The sequence below is a fragment of the Chanodichthys erythropterus genome, chromosome 10 (assembly GCF_024489055.1).
Source record: "Chanodichthys erythropterus isolate Z2021 chromosome 10, ASM2448905v1, whole genome shotgun sequence".
NCBI classification, from domain to species: Eukaryota; Metazoa; Chordata; class Actinopteri; order Cypriniformes; family Xenocyprididae; genus Chanodichthys; species Chanodichthys erythropterus.
Genome location: NC_090230.1, coordinates 36,746,796 through 36,764,821, shown reverse-complemented (window position 1 = coordinate 36,764,821; position 18,026 = coordinate 36,746,796). Strand labels below are relative to the sequence as shown.

The 18,026-nt window shown below is 40.9% G+C and overlaps 1 protein-coding gene and 1 pseudogene across 1 annotated transcript; one reads left to right on the top strand and one right to left on the bottom strand.

Moving 5' to 3' along the window:
• Positions 1–5,663: 5,663 nt before the first annotated feature.
• LOC137029490 (trace amine-associated receptor 13c-like) lies at positions 5,664–6,731 on the bottom strand. The gene has a single exon (XM_067399102.1). It carries the CDS (start codon positions 6,729–6,731, stop codon positions 5,664–5,666), a length of 1,068 nt encoding a protein of 355 aa, XP_067255203.1.
• A 6,362-nt stretch (positions 6,732–13,093) lies between these two features.
• LOC137028306 (trace amine-associated receptor 13c-like) lies at positions 13,094–15,858 on the top strand (annotated as a pseudogene).
• The last annotated feature ends 2,168 nt before the right edge of the window (positions 15,859–18,026 follow it).

Genomic DNA, 18,026 nt, shown 5'->3' with positions numbered 1-18,026 from the left:
GGTCTCCAGGGCGCCCACCCCCGGGAGGGGGAGGTACTGTCACAGATCCCTTGTTTCCCTGGACTCCATATCCCATGATCCTCCTGTTCTCCACACCTGCACTCACTTCCCTCGTCATCTCCCCATCATCACTCATCACCTGCACCTGGACTTGATTATCCTCACTGCCTTTATATTGCACTCACTCCATTCACTCCTCGTCGGTTCTCTGTTGTGTTAATGTGTATGTTGGTGTTCCATGCCTTTGTTCTTTAAATATATCTTGTTTATAAGCCCCCCCCCGCTGGCAGAGGGGTTAATGTCTGGTAAGGGCAAACTGTCGAGGATCCTTGGGTGAGTTTGACTGTGATTATATACAGGCCTGAACTCATGCCGATTGGGTAGATACGTTGATTACAGATTGTTGACAGCTGGTTGAGATGATGTAATGATTAAGATGATGTAATGATTGGGTATCTTATTTGACTTGTTCCTCCTGAACTACGTTTATAAAACATCATGTGTGGAAAATGCAGGGAAGATGCAGGTTTCCTGTGTCTTTTTGTCTCTGTTTTTCCACGTGCAACACACACAGACACACACACACACACACACACACATACTTCAGGGCAATAAAACAAAGGCTGGTCTTCTCGGGGGATGGGGACAGACCCCAGAGTGAGCTTTAAACATTTATTGGTTAACTATAACAAGTAATTGTGTTTGACAATTACAAGAGACTAACTAAACCACAAGTTCATCCATCAAAACTTCATTAACCAACAGCAGCATGTAAACACGTGCTTGCCGGAGTCTTTAACCACTGTACACGCGTGTCACGTCCTTTGCGACATCTCGCACATACACGGCATTTGAAAAAAAAGACAAAACTGACATGAGCCGCTCCGATGGAGAACAATGACTGGATGATCTAACACCTTAAGATAACGTACAGCTCACATCTCTGTCCCTGTAAGTTACTGAAAGCGAAACCACACACAAAACACCTTAGAAGTGCGGCTCTCTCGCACCATATGATTTGACAGACAACTAGTTGTCCAATGCAGTTCTGTTCACACAGCGCGAATATTCCGAGAATGCGGTTGTGAGTCCTGAAAATTTACAGGGTTGAGTTCGGTTATAGAATGTGGTTGTCACTCCCAAAAAACCGTACTGTGTGTGAACGTAACCATATTAAGGACTCAAATACAGGACTGACAACCATATTCTGCTGCTGTGTGAATGTGGCCAAAAGATTTTGGGGTTCATCAATGGCAATGATAATGCAGTACACCCAAATATATTGTTACATGTGCACTCTGTTCTGGACTCATTGTTGGACTTGTTGTTGTTCCATTTCCCGCTACCAGTTAGTCACCATGGCAACTGATCACCACCATCATCACACCCAGCTGTTCCTAATCACCCTCCTTGTTATCCTGTGTATATAAACCCTGTGTTTCTAGTCTTGTGTTGTCCGGTATTGTTTATGCTACGTTTGGTGTATGTTCCTTTGGATTCCTGTTTCTCTACAAGTAAAGACTTATATTCACTCTATCTCCTCGTTGTGTGCTTTGTATACCAGCAACCGTAACATATATATTCGTGCACACTATCATGTGTTCCTATGCTCACGTGCAGGAATGACACAATTTATCTATCAACATTAACTAAATATTAATGATTTAGGCTCTTATATTAATGATTCAGAAAAAAGTCCAGTGATGTTTAGATCAGGTTAAGCTTTCTCACAAAGCTCAATACTATAAGCATTCTCTGTTAACTCCCTCGGGTCGGCGGTCACGCCGGTGTGATCACCGCGTTTTTTTTCTAACCAGTGTGAAAGAGACTCAAAATACTCTGTCAATGTTGCACATACAATTGAGAGCTATACACCATTTTAATCTGTGGAATATCTTCTTTTATTTGTGTACACTCAGCGTAAAAACAAAATGTTGTGCTTTTTGTAAAATAAAGAAAACTAATATGATGTGTGATCTCTCGTCTCCCTCTGAACGTCCAAGTCCAATCTGATAGTTCTCAGAAAATTAACTGTAACTTAGTGAATACTAATCACAAAAAAATTAGACTTGTGTCTAAAGAAATGTTGAAATGTCAGGTTTCAAATTGTGTAAGTCAAATTGAAAACAAACCTTCTATGTTTATGTAATCTGTATGAAAAGAGAGCCATGTCAGAAGTCCTTGATTCAGCTCATTATCCGCTAATGCAGCCACTCCCATGGAGCCAGAGCTATTCAGAGACAAATTCAGTCAATACATGCATTCATCGTCTCAATCGCGTATTTATTGTCTTGAAAAGTGTTTTGAATAGCCATAGTTAGCGATCTCTGGCCTCTGTTAGTTCAGTTATTTCCTGGATTGCCTATTCTTTAGCATTGGCATCTGTGGTTTAAAAGTGCACAGAGTGCCTTCCGGCTGCGAGTATGAATTGTAAACACAGTATCCAGCGTTCATAGTGACGACAATAAATAATGAATAAATACTCCTCTGTATAGAAAATTGACATAAACATGAGAATCCATGAATATTTCTCCAAATGTGCATGCTTTTAAGCTAAATGCCTATATGAAATGCCATAGAGGTAACATAACTGTTCAGACACTTTGTATCATAGAAATGCATTATATTTTAATAATAGAATACCATTATTTTAAATTGTAATAATATTGTAATATTTTTTTCTGTATGTTTGATTTATGTTATGATGAGCTTGAGTTATGATCAACAGAGGGTTTTTTCACAGCCTACCTGACTGAAAGGCCTCATTATTTATGCAGGTCATTAGAGCTCTTTTATTCAATTTTTTTGTCTTCTCAGGTGAGAATCACCCATTATTCATGATTATTCACGCCTCCACGCATACTGTGTTTCTTGACCAAAGATGTTTTAGAACATTTAAATCTCTGTATTGTTTTATATTAAGGAGTAGGAATGATAAATTTGACATAATTTTGAAGCAAAAACTCTAGTCTACAACCTCAAATAGCCAGAAGTCTTGTGAACAAAGATTTAATATATATATATTTTTGGCGTAAATTTATAAAAAGGAAGTCAAACTTGTAGAGAGGATGTGAAGTGTTCGAGAGAGGAAATAGAAAGGACTTACCTATTGAAGCAGCTCCAGCTCTTTGGTTTCTGTCTACTTTTTTGTTGACAAGAATTGCGTTTATTTAAACGCAGAACCATATCTTTAAGACCACAAAAAAACGGGAGACTTTTCAGACGTGCAAGTCAAACGCACAAGGAAATGATACATGTGCCGAACGAGCTTTAGCAGAACAACAGTGAACGGCGAACATTATACATAGCTTATGTTAATGTTTCTCAACTGGTGGGTTGCAAGGCCGCGCACTTTGAAATCACGCACAAATACGTGTATTTACAGTGTTTAACAATAAATAAACTGATTTGGAATAAACTGTCTCGTTTTTTAACTTTAACTGAATAGTTAGGCCTACTACGCTACTGTATTTAAATGTTAGTCATTATGGTGGTACTTGGAGAGAGAGATATTTTCTGAGGTGGTACTTGGTGTAAAAAGTTTGAGAACCACTGATCTAATGGCAAATTTGGTATTCAGACCAGACCACAGCTAAGTCCATGCTAGAAATGTCATTGTGGTAGAAGATATTTTTGAAATCCCTGTTAAAAACAATATATAGTATGAAATAAAGCAGAGCAGATAAACTGTCACAATGATTCCTAATGTCAGAGCAGCTTTGCTCTCAGATTTCCTCAGAAGAATGAGTGATTCTCCACATAAAACTCATTATAAAGAAGCGCTCTCCAAAACACACTATTCTGTCTGAAAATTGTATATAGCTGTTGCTAATTACAACACTAATTACAGTTAATTATTTAACTATTTTAAGCTAAAGAACAAAACCAACAGAGGCAGATGCTCATCAGAGTTTTAGTGGTGGTGATTTTCTGTGTGTACAGTAAAGAGTGACACACAACCACATAACGATCAACAGAAAATAAAACTAAATTACTAAGAGATGACGCACTAATCACTCTTTTCTCATGATTATCATAAACAGTCCACAGAAAGTGTCACCAAATTACCAACACATTTCAATCAGCCTAGTGGCCTTTATGGATATCACAATAAGTCATAAGCAGGTCAGCCACAGCCACAGAGAGAATGATCAGGTTGGTTGGAGTGTGTTTAGGTGTGTTTGTTTAGAGTTGGAGCAAAACTCTACAGGAAAGTGGACCTGGAGGGCCAGAGTTGAGAAGTCCTGGTTTAAATCATATCTGAGATGCATTTACACATAAATCTTGTGATTTACAGATACTTTATATATAACAACCTACATAGGCAATTGTCTTCCAACTGTCATGGAAAAGAAACTGATTTGGAACATTCTCTATAGGCTGCCACTCCACACAAACATACAAAGAGCAGAGAAAAGTGAATTCACAATTGATTTCAATAAATGGAGGCCTCCATTATAGGGAGCAATGACACTTCCTCTCTCAAGATCCATAAAGGTACTAAAAACATATTTAAATCGGTTCATGTGAGTACTGTGGTTCAATATTAATATTATAAAGCGACGAGAATATTTTTGGTGTGCCAAAAAAAACCAAAGCCGATTTCAAAACACTGCTTCATGAAGATTCAGAGCACAAATTAATAAGTGTATCGAATCATGATTCAGATCGCGTGTCAAACTGCCAACTGCTGAAATCACATGACTTTGGCACTCCGAACAGCTGATTTGATACACTGATTCATTTGTGCAGTGTTCTGAAATCGGCCATCACTAAATAAGTCATTATTTTGGGGTTTTTTGGTGCTCCAAAAATATTCTCGTCGCTTTATAATATTGAACCACTGTACTCACATGAACCGATTTAAATATGTTTTTAGTACCTTTATGGATCTTGATAGAGGAAGTGTCATCGCTCCCTATGAAGGCCTCACGGAGCCACCAGATTTCAACTAAAATATCTTAATTTGTGTTCTGAAGATTAACGAAGGTCTTACGGGTCTGGAACGGCATGAGGGTAAGTAATAAATGAATTTATTTTTTAAACTAATCCTTTAACACTAGGCCTGTCGATGGTCATTCAGGTGATTACAAGAACATAATAACTGATTTACAGTAACTGTAACTGTAAATGCACATTAGTAAAACTGTTGCTTCATGGGAAAATCTATTCAATTTTACACAACTGAAGATTTTAGCAAAATGTATTTTTATTGCTAACATTACTCTGACACCATGAAGTGTTTAATGTCATGTCCACTTCAAAGTATTTGTTTTATTCATTTGGAGAATTACTGCAATGAAAAGGCATTGTCTCTTGTTTTTTCCATCTATTTATGTTTTGAGGCCTAGGAAATAATGAATGAATTAATGAATAATAATGATTAATAATTTAAACAAATTAAATCTAAAATCAAATAAACACTAAAAATGTTGGCTTAAATGTTGTCTTTAACATATGCACATCAGATTCTAATTGCAAGGTAAATATAATTATTTACCTTCATTTAAAATATCTTTTAAATTAAATTTTTCCTGTTAATGAGCTTATGGCACATCTGGTATCCAGTACGTTCACATTCAGTTTATAAATGCATAAAAGTACTATACATTAGTCTATGATTTTTCAAATACACACACACACAAATTCCTCCTCTACAAAAATCATGAATAATATGTAAATATGTCTGAGAGAGAGGATGCTGGCTTCACTATTTTAAGAGTTAAGATGTGTTTAACTGATATTTTAAACCAAGGGTAAAATAAAGCATAGACAACAGGATTCAGGCTTGAGTTAACATATATAGTCCATAGTAGAAAGTTCATTGTAGCAGAAGAGATTATTGTACTACTTGTTAAAGACAAGATATAGTATGGAATATAGCATAGCAGATAAGCTGTCACAATGATTCCTAATGTCAGAGCAGCTTTACTCTCAGATTTCCTCCTCACTGAGCTCTCCATTACACATTTACCACCCTTCATCAGAGAGTTTATAACTTTCACTTGCTGATGTACAACAAAAAATATCCTTAAATATAAAGTTATGATCACAGTCAAAGGAAACAAGAAAGAAAAGAACAGGTCAACAACTATCCATGAAAAACCTGTTATTAAATAGCACTTTCCATAGCATGTGTCTGTTCTTTGTGAACTTTCAAAATTTCTGCCATTAATCAGATAGGCAGTATTGTAGGCAAAGGAGAAAAACCAGCAGAGACAGATGCTTATTAAGGTTCTAGTTGTGGTTATTTTCTGTGGGTACAGTAAAGGGTGACACACAGCCACATAACGATCAACAGCAATTAAAACTAAATTACAAATAGCTGTTGAGAGGAGCAGAGCCATGATAATCAAAAACAGGTCACACAAAGTGTCTCCAAAGAACCAACATGTGTCAATCAACTTAATGGCATCCGCAGGCATCACAATAAGTCCAACAAGCAGGTCAGCCACAGCCAGAGAGAGAATAATCAGGTTGGTTGGAGTGTGAAGCTTCTTGAAGTGAGAGATGGAGATGATCACCAGCAGGTTCACAAACACAGTCCATGCTGACAGCAATGAAAAGAACACATACATGATATTGTATTCATATCTGGAGCGTTTTCCCTTGATACATGATGAGTTGATGGCAGGAAAGCAGTATTGAGTCTCATGATCCTCTGTCTCATAGGCCATGAGTGAGTCTCCTCCTGTTAGGAGTTTGTTCTGCCTTCCTTTCTGTCCTTTCATTTATACAGTGTCTGGATCAGATTGAACAACCCAACTACCGCCCACTCTAATGCTGTCTAATAATTATTTTCTTCCAATAGTAAAATGACTTTGCATATGGTACAAAATAATAAAAAAAAAAGAATAACAAAAACTGTGATGCAGATTGTTAATGTGAGCCCCTATAGAGATGGTCCTGTCCACATCAATAGATATACCAATAGACTGCAGCTGATAGCCGCTGACTCTGTGCCCAGTTTGTGCCAGTCACTAACATACAGTACATTCATATGAAGTCACAGCTGCTGAAGGTGCATCAGTTGACATGATCACAAAACAAAGACTACAGTGGGGCTTTGTGATGCTTGTCACTAATATTAATGACATATGAAAACATAATAACCTCTCCCAATGGTTTAAATCATCTGTACATACTGTTTATATGTACAGTATATCTATACTGTTTATATGTACAGTATATCTTCCATTCATAGGCATAGATAAGAGAAATCAGAGCAGAGTTAACATATACATTCCATATTAGAAATGTTATTATGGCAGAAGTAATAACTGTTGTCCCTGTTACAGACAACATAGTGTGGAATAGAGCAAAACCTTCATCCTTCGCCAAACCGTTTTTAACTTTCACTTGCTGATGCGCAACATAAAATATCTTTGAATATATATTATGATCCAGGTATAAGGATTTTTAAATAGAGGACATTTTAAATGATTATCAGCTCATCGAATACATCTCTTCTAAAACAATGATGCTTCTAACATGGACTTTGTATGTTAACTTTGTTCTAACGTAACCACAAATGCCCATCTTGCACTAAAACTGCGATGCGCGTCCAGGAGTTCATGCATTACATAGTTACGTTGGAAAGATCACACGTGATGTAGGCAGAAGTACTTACCCAAAGCGAATGTGCAGACTAATGCAAGATGAACATTTGTGGTTAAAAAGTATATACATTTTCATTTTTTTTTTTTAGAAAATGACTGATGGTTTAGTTAGATAAGACCCTTATTCCTCAGCTGGGATCGTGTAGAGCCCTTTGAAGCTGCATTGAAACAATTTGGACCTTGAACCCATTGGTCCCTGTAGAAGTCCACTATAGGGTTTCTCCCTGCACTTAACCCTGGGTCGTTCTAAACACTGCTTTTAGCCCCGGGTAAAGGAGGGTATCACACTTGTAATTTAGATGCGGGGTTAGCACCGCTTTTTACCCAGGGTCATGAAACCCTGCTCTGGAGATAGGTTAGCACTGCTTTTGTGGTGTTAACTCCACATTGCGGTGCCAAACTTGTACAGTGTGAAATTATGCTGTGTTAAAATGTTACAGCTAGACGATTAGAAACCGACAACCAATCGCATGCATTTTATTTACGTGCTTGGGTAGTTACGGAAACACCGCATAATGTATAATACAAATGATAGACTGAGAGAGCGGGCATTCCATGCCGTGTTTAAAGCCATGTTCGAGACCAGACAGCAGATAATTAGTAAAGTCGGCATCCGGGTGGTGAGCTAATTCGATAGAAAGACAAGAAATGTTCATAGGAGTCGATAAATAATTTTTCTGTTTTTTATTGAGTGATTTAGACACTGGGTATATGTGACGGGCATGAGCGCCGCCGCAAAAGTTGCAGATGTGTAAGTATCTGCAGCGTTGTCTGAAGCAGCCCCCATTGTTGAAACTGTTACAGGGCTGCCTGCTGTCTGTGAGAGGTGGGGCTCTTCACACATCTTTGTTAGCGAAGGTTGCTGGTCTTGGCACATAGCTGGTGGATTTGACTTGGATTGTGTCCGGGCAGGGGGGAATGGAAGGGTTAATCTGTGGGCACGTCATAGTAGAATGGGCCACTGACCTGCATATGGCACACAAAATGTTTCTGCAACCTAAAAACACCCTGCTGTGGAGATCGGCATTGAGTGCACCCCAGTAAGGGCACTGGTTCCACTGGGCAACTCGCACAGCACATTTTTCAGAAAACAGTTTGGGGTAGGTGTAGAAGTGCCCACCCCCATAGGACAGCGCTAGATAATCATTCAGTTCATGCCACCTATGGGGGAAAGCTGAACAGATTATTTCGGTAAAAAGAGAAAAAGCAATAGAAAACTCAGAAAAAGAAAGCAGGTGAGATGAATGTGGGTTTGGGTTTTTTAGGGTGACTGTGAAATCACTGCTGCGGTGGGACGGGCATCGCTGCAGCTGTGAAGAGAGAGTATGGTGATTTGATTTGCAGGAGTGGATTGCAAGAAGCAGGGGCTGGGGCTGGGGCTGTGTTTGTCAGCAGCGGTGGCCTCATGCTAGAATCAGCCTCTGGGGCTTGAATAGGAAGATTTAATGGAGCATGAAGGTGAGGTGAAAAATCTTGAGCTGAAGTCATAGGTGTCCTCACGTTTACTTGCACTGCTTGCCACTGAGAAGGGGCGGGGTTAGAGACGTTCGGAGGGAACTGATGAAAGGTTTGAGTCTGTGTTGCCAGCATCCTCACGCTAGTGTCTGGGAAGGGAGCTGGAGGCCACTGAAAAGAGGGAGGGTTATGGACGGCGAGAAAAGGCTGAGAGGCTGAGGGGAGGCCTGTTGGCCCGGCCGCATACAGTGTTGCAGCGAGAGAAGCAGAGTAGAAATGCTGGGTTTCAGTGAGAGGTGGACTAGGTCTTACGGCGGAGGCATCTGGGGCACGGCCCAGGCTTGCCGAAGGCCTGTTGCTGCGGCTCAATGACTGAGTCAAGCCAGATCTTGCGCGGGAGGAAGGAGTTGAGCGAGGTGAACGTTGGGTTTTGCGGGCTTTGCTCTGCCTGTTGGCCATCTTGGGAGCTGGAGTGGACTTCGGAGAGAGGTAGGCTGACTGTAAATTGACGTATAGATCGTACAGTTCTGCTTTGTTCAGCTTCCGAGAACTGTACATGTGAATTTGCCAGCACGTGCCTCAATCCTACTACTGTACGCTTCCCAATAGGTGGAATCGTTTGGACGGCTGAACGATAGGAGGATGCCAGGGAGGTATAGTGAGGTCTCGCTAGGGGAAGGGAAGGGCTGAGCTTGGCGTCTAGGCGAGCATGTAGCTCCACGGGCAGGTGGTCGTTCAAGTATGCAAGCAAGTCGTCAACCCATTGTCCACTCTGGTACTCCCTAACACATCCAGCACCTCTGGGTCTGGATGCCATGGTGCAGACGTGGCTGAGGCTACGTCTGTACGCATTTCCCCCATTCGCTCTGCTCCCGGGAGTTCTGGAGAAAGTACGCCAGGAAGGGGCCAGCCTAATACTGGTAGCTCCATACTGGCCAACCAGGATATGGTTCTCGGACTTAGTGTGCCTCTTAGACGGCTCCCCAATGGAGCTTCCCCTCAGACAGTACCTCCTGTCACAAGCGGGCGGCACGATAATACATCCTCGCCTGGAACTGTGGAAGCTATGGGCCTGGCCTCTGAGGGGGCAAGGTTCATAGATGCTGGTCTCCCGACTGAGGTTGTGGAGACCATCCTTAACTCCAGAGCTCCCTCCACTAGGAAGCTGTATTCTTATAAATGGAATATATTTTCTACTTGGTGTTATAACCGTTACCTTGATCACACAAAAGTATTAATTATATATCTGTTGTAAAGGGAGGGAACTACCAACTAGACTTTGTTTAAGGCACAACAGAACATCAAGAACTTATGTTGTTAACTTGGCAAGCATTGACAAAACCCTGTGATCAGTAAACCCAAACAATAAATGTTTCTCATTCATTTACATTCTTTTATCTTTCAAACACGTTTATACCCAATACCCAAAACATACATTTTTCACCAATCAATAACCAGCAGCATAGAGATGAAAATCTTAATGAATGTTCCTTCACCACAGCTTATGAATCAATGTCCATGAAAAAACAATGTCCAAGAACGCCATCCAAAAATGCAACCTGTACTCCTTAGTGTCAATATCAGTCCACGCCGAATAAAAAGTCTCTCAATTGGCAGAATCCGGTTTAAGGATCCACTGTAGACGAATCAACTCCTTTAAGCCTCTGTAATCAATACACAATCTGAAACTTCCATCCTTCTTGGGTACAACAACAACAGGAGATGCCCATGGGGAAACAAATGGTTGTATGATTTTTTTTGTCCAACAGTTCCTGAATTTCATTGTCAACAACTTGTCAATGGAGAGTTTGTAGGCCCTTTTCCTGACAGGGAGTTCATCAGTGGTTATAATTCGATGTTTGACTATGTTAGAATGTCCAACCTCTTTAGAGCAGATGGTAGGCTAGTCAACAAACAGATTTTCCAATTTTTCTTTGAACAGTGGCGTGGTCTCTGCCTTATTTGTTAGCCTTTGTATGGATTCAAGCACAGTGTCATCAATATTAGGTGTGGGTATGGCCAAGTAGAAGTAGACTGAAGAAGCAGAATCTGACATCATAAATGGGAAAAACTGGTTAGTGTCCGGGCTATTTGCAGATGGCAATCCATATTGGGCTTTACTAAAATCCAGCACAATTCCAGAATGCAACAGGAAATCCATTCCTAAAATGACTGGAACCTTTAAATCTCTGTCTTTCAAGATGAACAGAGTCAAGGTAAATTGCTGCCCCTGTACTTTACAGTGCCATGTCACCTTTCCAGTAGCTGCTTGCTTTTGCCCATTGGCTAACATAAATGTTTGGCCCTTGCTTGGTTGACTTGGTTCTCCCTTGTTCAGTTGTTTCCAGACTGATTCTTGGATTAAAGACAAGGAACTACCAGTGTCCACCATGGCTGGAAAAAACCTATCACGTAAGATAATAGGTATATTCACTGTCTTGGTTACAGTTTGTTGCTGTATTTCTATGGACTGTACCACTCTAGTACTTGCTGGCATATGTTTTTTTTTTTTTGCTCTTCAGAATTGACCTGACTCCAATATTTTTTGGCCTCATCAAAATCACGTTCAATTTGTGTCCCAATTCTGACCAGCTCGCCAACATTTGTTATGGTACCTCTTAGCAAACTAGCCAGGCGGGGATTGCAGTTACGTAATATGGCCAGTACAATGTCTTTCTCCGACATGTTCTTTCTCCATCTTAAACATAGAGCCCGATAATGAACTGCAAAGTCTCTTATGCTCTCTTTGGCCCCTTGCTTTCTCTCCACCAAACGTCTTGATGCCACATCCTCATAATTTTCACTCAGAAACGATCGTAAAAAAACATCTTTAAACTGCCTCCAACTATGTACCTTCCTTCTCTCGGCTTGCCACCAGTCTTTAGCAGTTTCCTTAAGCACTGTGTTAAGAGATGCCAGAATTTCCTGATCACTCAATGGTCTAACAGCAAAGTACTCCTCACAACGTTCAATAAACAGAATAGGATCCTCATCTTGATTATTACTGAAACAAGGAAAGTCTAACTTGATCGGTGGGCTATAGGGCATTAACATAATTTTCTCTTGACTGTTAAAAGAGCTTTGCTGAACTTAAAAGGTATGATTTTGACCCTGTCCAGAATCATGAGCACCACAACAAATTTTGGAAGTGACAGGTGTGGATATTGGATTAAGTGATTTGAACTTGGCTTCAAGCTGCACATCCCTTCTTTTAAGGCAATCTACCATTGATAGGCCGAGTTCCTGTATAGACATTTCCACAGCTTTCTTGACTCTCTCACATTCACGTTCCATTCGATACACCAGACGATCTTCCATGCCTTTACATTTGTTCTGGAATTCCTCTTGGGAAACATAACCACTCATTGTCTTTACACATTCATCAACCCGACCTTCCAGTGCATTAATTCTATCAGTGAGTTGTTCTATGAGATTGATAATGGAGTCAGAATGAGTCTCTCTCTCTGCTGCAGGTGGTGGAGGTGGTGGAAAATTTAATTCAGAGTCATCATCTATGCTAGCTTCACTTTCAGAATCTATATATAGATCACTAAAGGTAGTGATTAAATCTTTGAGGGGTTCTCTAGGATTGGTGAATGAACCAGTTGAGAAATCCACCTCTGGTACACACTCATCCTTATCTAGAGCTGTATAACTTGCCATAGTAGCCTGTTTTGCTTTACAAACATAAAGTCAGTGTCCCTGTTCGGGCGCCATTATATAACCGTTACCTTGATCACACAAAAGTATTAATTATATATCTGTTGTAAAGGGAGGGAACTACCAACTAGACTTTGTTTAAGGCACAACAGAACATCAAGAACTTATGTTGTTAACTTGGCAAGCATTGACAAAACCCTGTGATCAGTAAACCCAAACAATAAATAAATGTTTCTCATTCGTTTACATTCTTATATCTTTCAAACACGTTTATACCCAATACCGAATCCGGTTTAAGGATCCACTGTAGACGAATCAACTCCTCGCCTCTAATCCCATTTTAGTGTCATCTTTCCGACATGGGTTAAAAACAACAGGCATACGAATAAAGAGATAAATCCCACAGAATGTGGAGTCCTTCTATAAATTAGATGAAATAAATCACATTAGGAAAATAACTACACATACATGAACCAGTAAACATTCAATAAATACAAGGAAAGAAACAATGCTTACTTCCGATTGAGCATAAAACTCACGGTTTCTCAATCAGGACCAATGATTGTTTGGAGCCATAAGCCATGCTTAGTCCCTCCATTACGAATCTGACTTCTCCTACTCTTTACCTCCATTTTATACCTGAGAGTATAGCTCACTGTTGCCCCCTCATGGAGAGTAGTACAATTACACACACAAAAAATCATGTTAACAGGTTTATAACTGTTACAGTGTAGACAACATAATACGGACCCTGTCCACTCTTCTATTGCTTCGTGCTACGATTCCTCCAAGAAAAATTCTCGGAAGGTTTATCTCCTTCAACCTTGAAGGTTTATGTTGCGGCTATCTCAGCCTATTATGCTCCTCTAGAGGAGTATTCCCTGGTGGGTCGAGACCCCCTTGTAACACGCTTCCTCCGTGGTACACTGAAGTTGAGGCCTCCAGTGTGTACAAGAACTCCGGCCTGGGCCTTGGCCGTGGTATTGCAAGGGTTAGCAGAGGCTCCCTTCGAACCACTAGAGGAGGTTCCAGAAAAGTTTCTCACTCTAAAGAATGTATTCATACTTGCTATCACTTCTCTGAAGAGGATAGGAGATCTACAAGCACTTTCAGTTGCTCCAACTTATCTCAAATTTGCTCCAGGAATGGTGAAAGCATTCCTTCATGCTAGACCTGGCTATGTGCCAAAGCTCCCCACAAATGTCCCAGCTCCGATTGTACTTCAGGCCTTTTATCCTCCTCCTTTTGAACCTTGATGTTGGCTCCACTCCGGGGTCGTATATCTTGTCAAGCTAACATTAGCAAGTACTTGAAGCTACAGCACAGTTGGAATTGCGTTCCCAATGCGTTATACGCAAAGTCGACAGCTCCCACAAAAGGGAACGTCTCAGGTTACAGATGTAACCCTGGTTCCCTGAGTAGGGAATGAGACACTGCGTCTCCTGCTGTACCCCCAGCATACTTGCGAGTGCTTGCTTCAGACTTATCCCAGAAGCTAGCGATCTCTGCATTTGGGTATGCTTTATAGTTCCTGGTCCATGACGTCACCCGCCTCTGATGTCTCGCTACATGATTGGTTAGATACATGAGTGCCTCAATGATGTTATCACGCAGAAGGTTCCCTATGCGTTATACGCAGCATCTCTTTCCCTACTCAGGGAACCAGGGTTACATCTGTAACCTGAGACGTTTTCTGCCTCTCCCTAGCCTCATGTGTTATGGTCTGATTGGTACCCTTGTGTCATGTGTCACATTCTCATTGGTTGATTTTGTAAATTGCTTTCAGGTGTGTCTTGTTGTCATTAGTGTCATTATTTTACTTCAGTGAAAAAGGTTACATTTTGTGATTTTTAAAAAAAAAAATAAAAGGTCAAAAAGCTACATTAACAAAACAAGGAATTGGACACAATTAGAGGCGCACAAGGAAGGACTACAAGCCCTCTTACATCTTCGCTTCAATCCACTGTTCTGTTCATGCATCATGAAAATAATTATGCCAATATGCATCATCAGAGTGGGTGGTAGATGGGTTGGTCAGTCTGATCCAGACACTGTATAAATGAAAGGACAGTAAATAGAGCAGAACAAACTCCTAACAGGAGGAGACTCACTCATGGCCTATGAGACAGAAGACCATGAGACTCAATACTGCTTTCCTGCCATCAACTCATCATGTTTCAAGGGAAAACGCTCCAGATATGAATATTATATAATTTACCTGTTCATATCATTGCTCTCAGCATGGACTGTGTTTGTGAACCTGCTGGTGATCATCTCCATCTCTCACTTCAAGAAGCTTCACACTCCAACAAACCTGCTCATTCTCTCTCTGGCTGTGGCAGATCTGTTTACTGGCCTTATTGTGATACCAGTAGAGGGCATCAAGCAAACTGAGACATGTTGGTATTTTGGAGACACTTACTGTGGAATGTTTGCAATTACCGTTAGGTTGCTTCTTTCTTCATCTCTTAGTAATTTAGTTTTAATAGCTGTTGATCGTTATGTGGCTGTGTGTCACCCTTTACTGTACCCACAGAAAATAACCACAACTAAAACTTCAGTGAGCCTCTGTCTCTGCTGGTTTTGCTCTTCAGTTTACAATGTTGGGTATGTAATTAGTAATGGATATTTTAATATCTCACACAAAACGTGTTATGGTCAGTGTATTGTCATGAATAGTCTTGCTTGGACATTCACTGATTTAATCTTTTTATTCCTATTTCCCTGTGTCGTGATCATCACTGTATATTTGAGGATATTTTATGTTGCACATCAGCAAGTGAAAGTTATTAACTCTCTGATGAAGGGTGGAAAATGTGTAATGGAAGTTTCAGTGAGGAGGAAATCTGAGAGTAAAGCTGCTCTGACATTAGGAATCATTGTAACAGTTTATATGCTTTGCTATATTCCATTCTGTATCTGTTCTCTAACAGAAACCACTGCAGTCTCTTCCACTACAATGACATTTTTAATATGGACTTTGTATGTTAGCTGTGGTCTGAATCCTCTTGTCTATGCTTTATTTTACAGCTGGTTTAAAATATCAGTTAAACACATCCTAACTCTTAAAATATTTCAGCCAGCATCATCTCTGATGGAAATGTTTACAGATTGTCATTCATGATCATGGAGATGGGGGGTTGATTTGTTTTGTTCTTTTTTTTTTTCAATTTTTTCTATCCCTGTAAATGCACAAATGCCACAATTGCAACACGTGATATGTTTTTACCTGTTCAGGTACAAGAATGAGCCATGCAATTCAACAAACAACATTAACTTGTTATTAAAGGCATCGTTCACTCAAAAAAAAAAAAAAGTCTGTCTGATGTGAGGCAGAATGATCATTCACTTACACTGTCCAGAAAAAAGATGCAATGAACATAAATGGTGATTGAGGCTGCCAATATCTCTTCTGTGCTCTAAGAAAGCATCACATGTATTTTTTATGGAGAAGCAATCCCAAAATCTATTTTTAAGATAAAGTAAATCCAACATGTCTAAAAATGCTTTAAACCCTATAATGTATTTTAATACCGAAATACCTTTTTTCAAGTAATTAGTAAAGTAATGTATTATTTATACATTTACAACAAAATATCCATGAGTAAGAAAGAGTTGCTTTCTCAAATAAGTTACAAAAGTTATTTTTGTCCTATTCATTGATTGACAATATGAGTGTTGAACTTTGTTCTCCTGCATCCTATTCCTATGAAATTTGGAATGGCATCACAGCTGAAGGTTTGTTTGAACTGCGCGTCTACTGCACAGGCAAGAATTTGCATTTCCTTTCTTTGGTCAGAGGCTTATTCATTTCACTTGTGTGGTGTGAAAGGGCCTTTACATTTGCCAAAAATAAAACATTTTGTTTGTTATTAAAAGGAAAAGAACCAAGCCCAGCCCAGGTGAGAAAAAATAATACATAATTAACGTAACGTCTCGGTTACAAAGGTAACCCTGTTTCCCTGAAGGAGGGAATGGAGACGTACGTCGGACAGACCGACGAATAGGAATCTCGCTAGAGAGGCCAATCTACTTTGAGTGTAACTACAACGAGCCAATGCACATTGGCATGCAATCATACGCATCAGCTGCTCGCCTCGCAGCACGGGTATATAATGAGCAGCAGGTGCGTTGCATCTTCAGGTTTTCACTGAGGAGCCGAACCAAGCAGGCGGCAGCATCAGCAGGACAACAAGGAGCGTGTGAGAGAGAGGGGAACTGTTGACTGAGTCGAGTCGAGGTTCGTGGAGTGAAGCCCTTGTGGATGGTGTAAACCAAACTTGGAGAGAAGCCCTTGTGGATAGCGTATGCCGAACCTGGAGTGAAGCCCTTTGTGGATTGTTTATTTTCGTTGTTGTGCGTTGCACAGTCCTTCTGTTGAACCGTTTTGATATTCAATAAAGACTCAGTCAGCAGTTGTTCGTCGTCCCTGACCTCTTCCTTCCCCCACTACGAACTTAAGTCTACTACAAGTACATATGGACTAACCGTGTAGGTTGTACAACATATGGAAGAACTGGGGTGACTCCAACTCGATGAGAGATGGGTTCTCCATGGAGTTGGGCTTGGTAAGCCAGGGTGATGGCATCCACTATCCAGTGGGCCATCCTCTGCTTGGAGACAGCCTTTCCCTTCTGCTGGCCTCCGTAACAGACAAAGAGCTGGTCTGAGGTCCTGAAGCTTTGAGTTCTGTCTATGTACAGTTACAAGGTGCGAACTGGAGAGAGCAAAGAACATCGGAGGGAGGTCAAGGAGGATTTAACCGTCTCACCCCCCTAAGGAAACTGGCGACCAGGTCGTGCTAACCAACAGTTTTGCCATCTATGTGGTCGTGGTAAGTAGAGATAGCAGCAGTGTGGACTTTGAGGGTGGAGGGGGACAGCCTACGCTCCAACCCTTGCTGCAAGAAGGACAGCACAACTCTGATCGAGCATCTTCGGGGGTCTTCTCGGCGAGAAGAACACCACTCGACGAACAGGTTCCACTTCGAGGCGTAAGCACGTCTTGTAGACGATGCATGTGCCGAAGTGATGGTGTTAAGTACCTCGGGGGGTAAGTCACCTAGAACCTCCGCGTCCCGCCCAGGGACCAGACATGGAGTTTCCAGAGGTCTGGACGCAGGTGCCAAAGAGTGCCCCGTCTCTGAGAAAGAAGGTCCTTCCTCAGAGGAATGGGCCAGGGAGGGGCTGTCACAAGGAGTGAGAGTTCTGGGAACCAGGTCCGGTTGGGCCAATAGGGCGCAACTAACAGGACCCGCTCCTCATCCTCCCTGACTTTGCACAGTGTCTGTGC

What these genes read in the sequence shown, in the direction of transcription:
- LOC137029490 (XM_067399102.1), bottom strand. Translation starts at nt 6,731, where the DNA reads ATGAAAGGACAGAAAGGAAGGCAGAACAAACTCCTAACAGGAGGAGAC.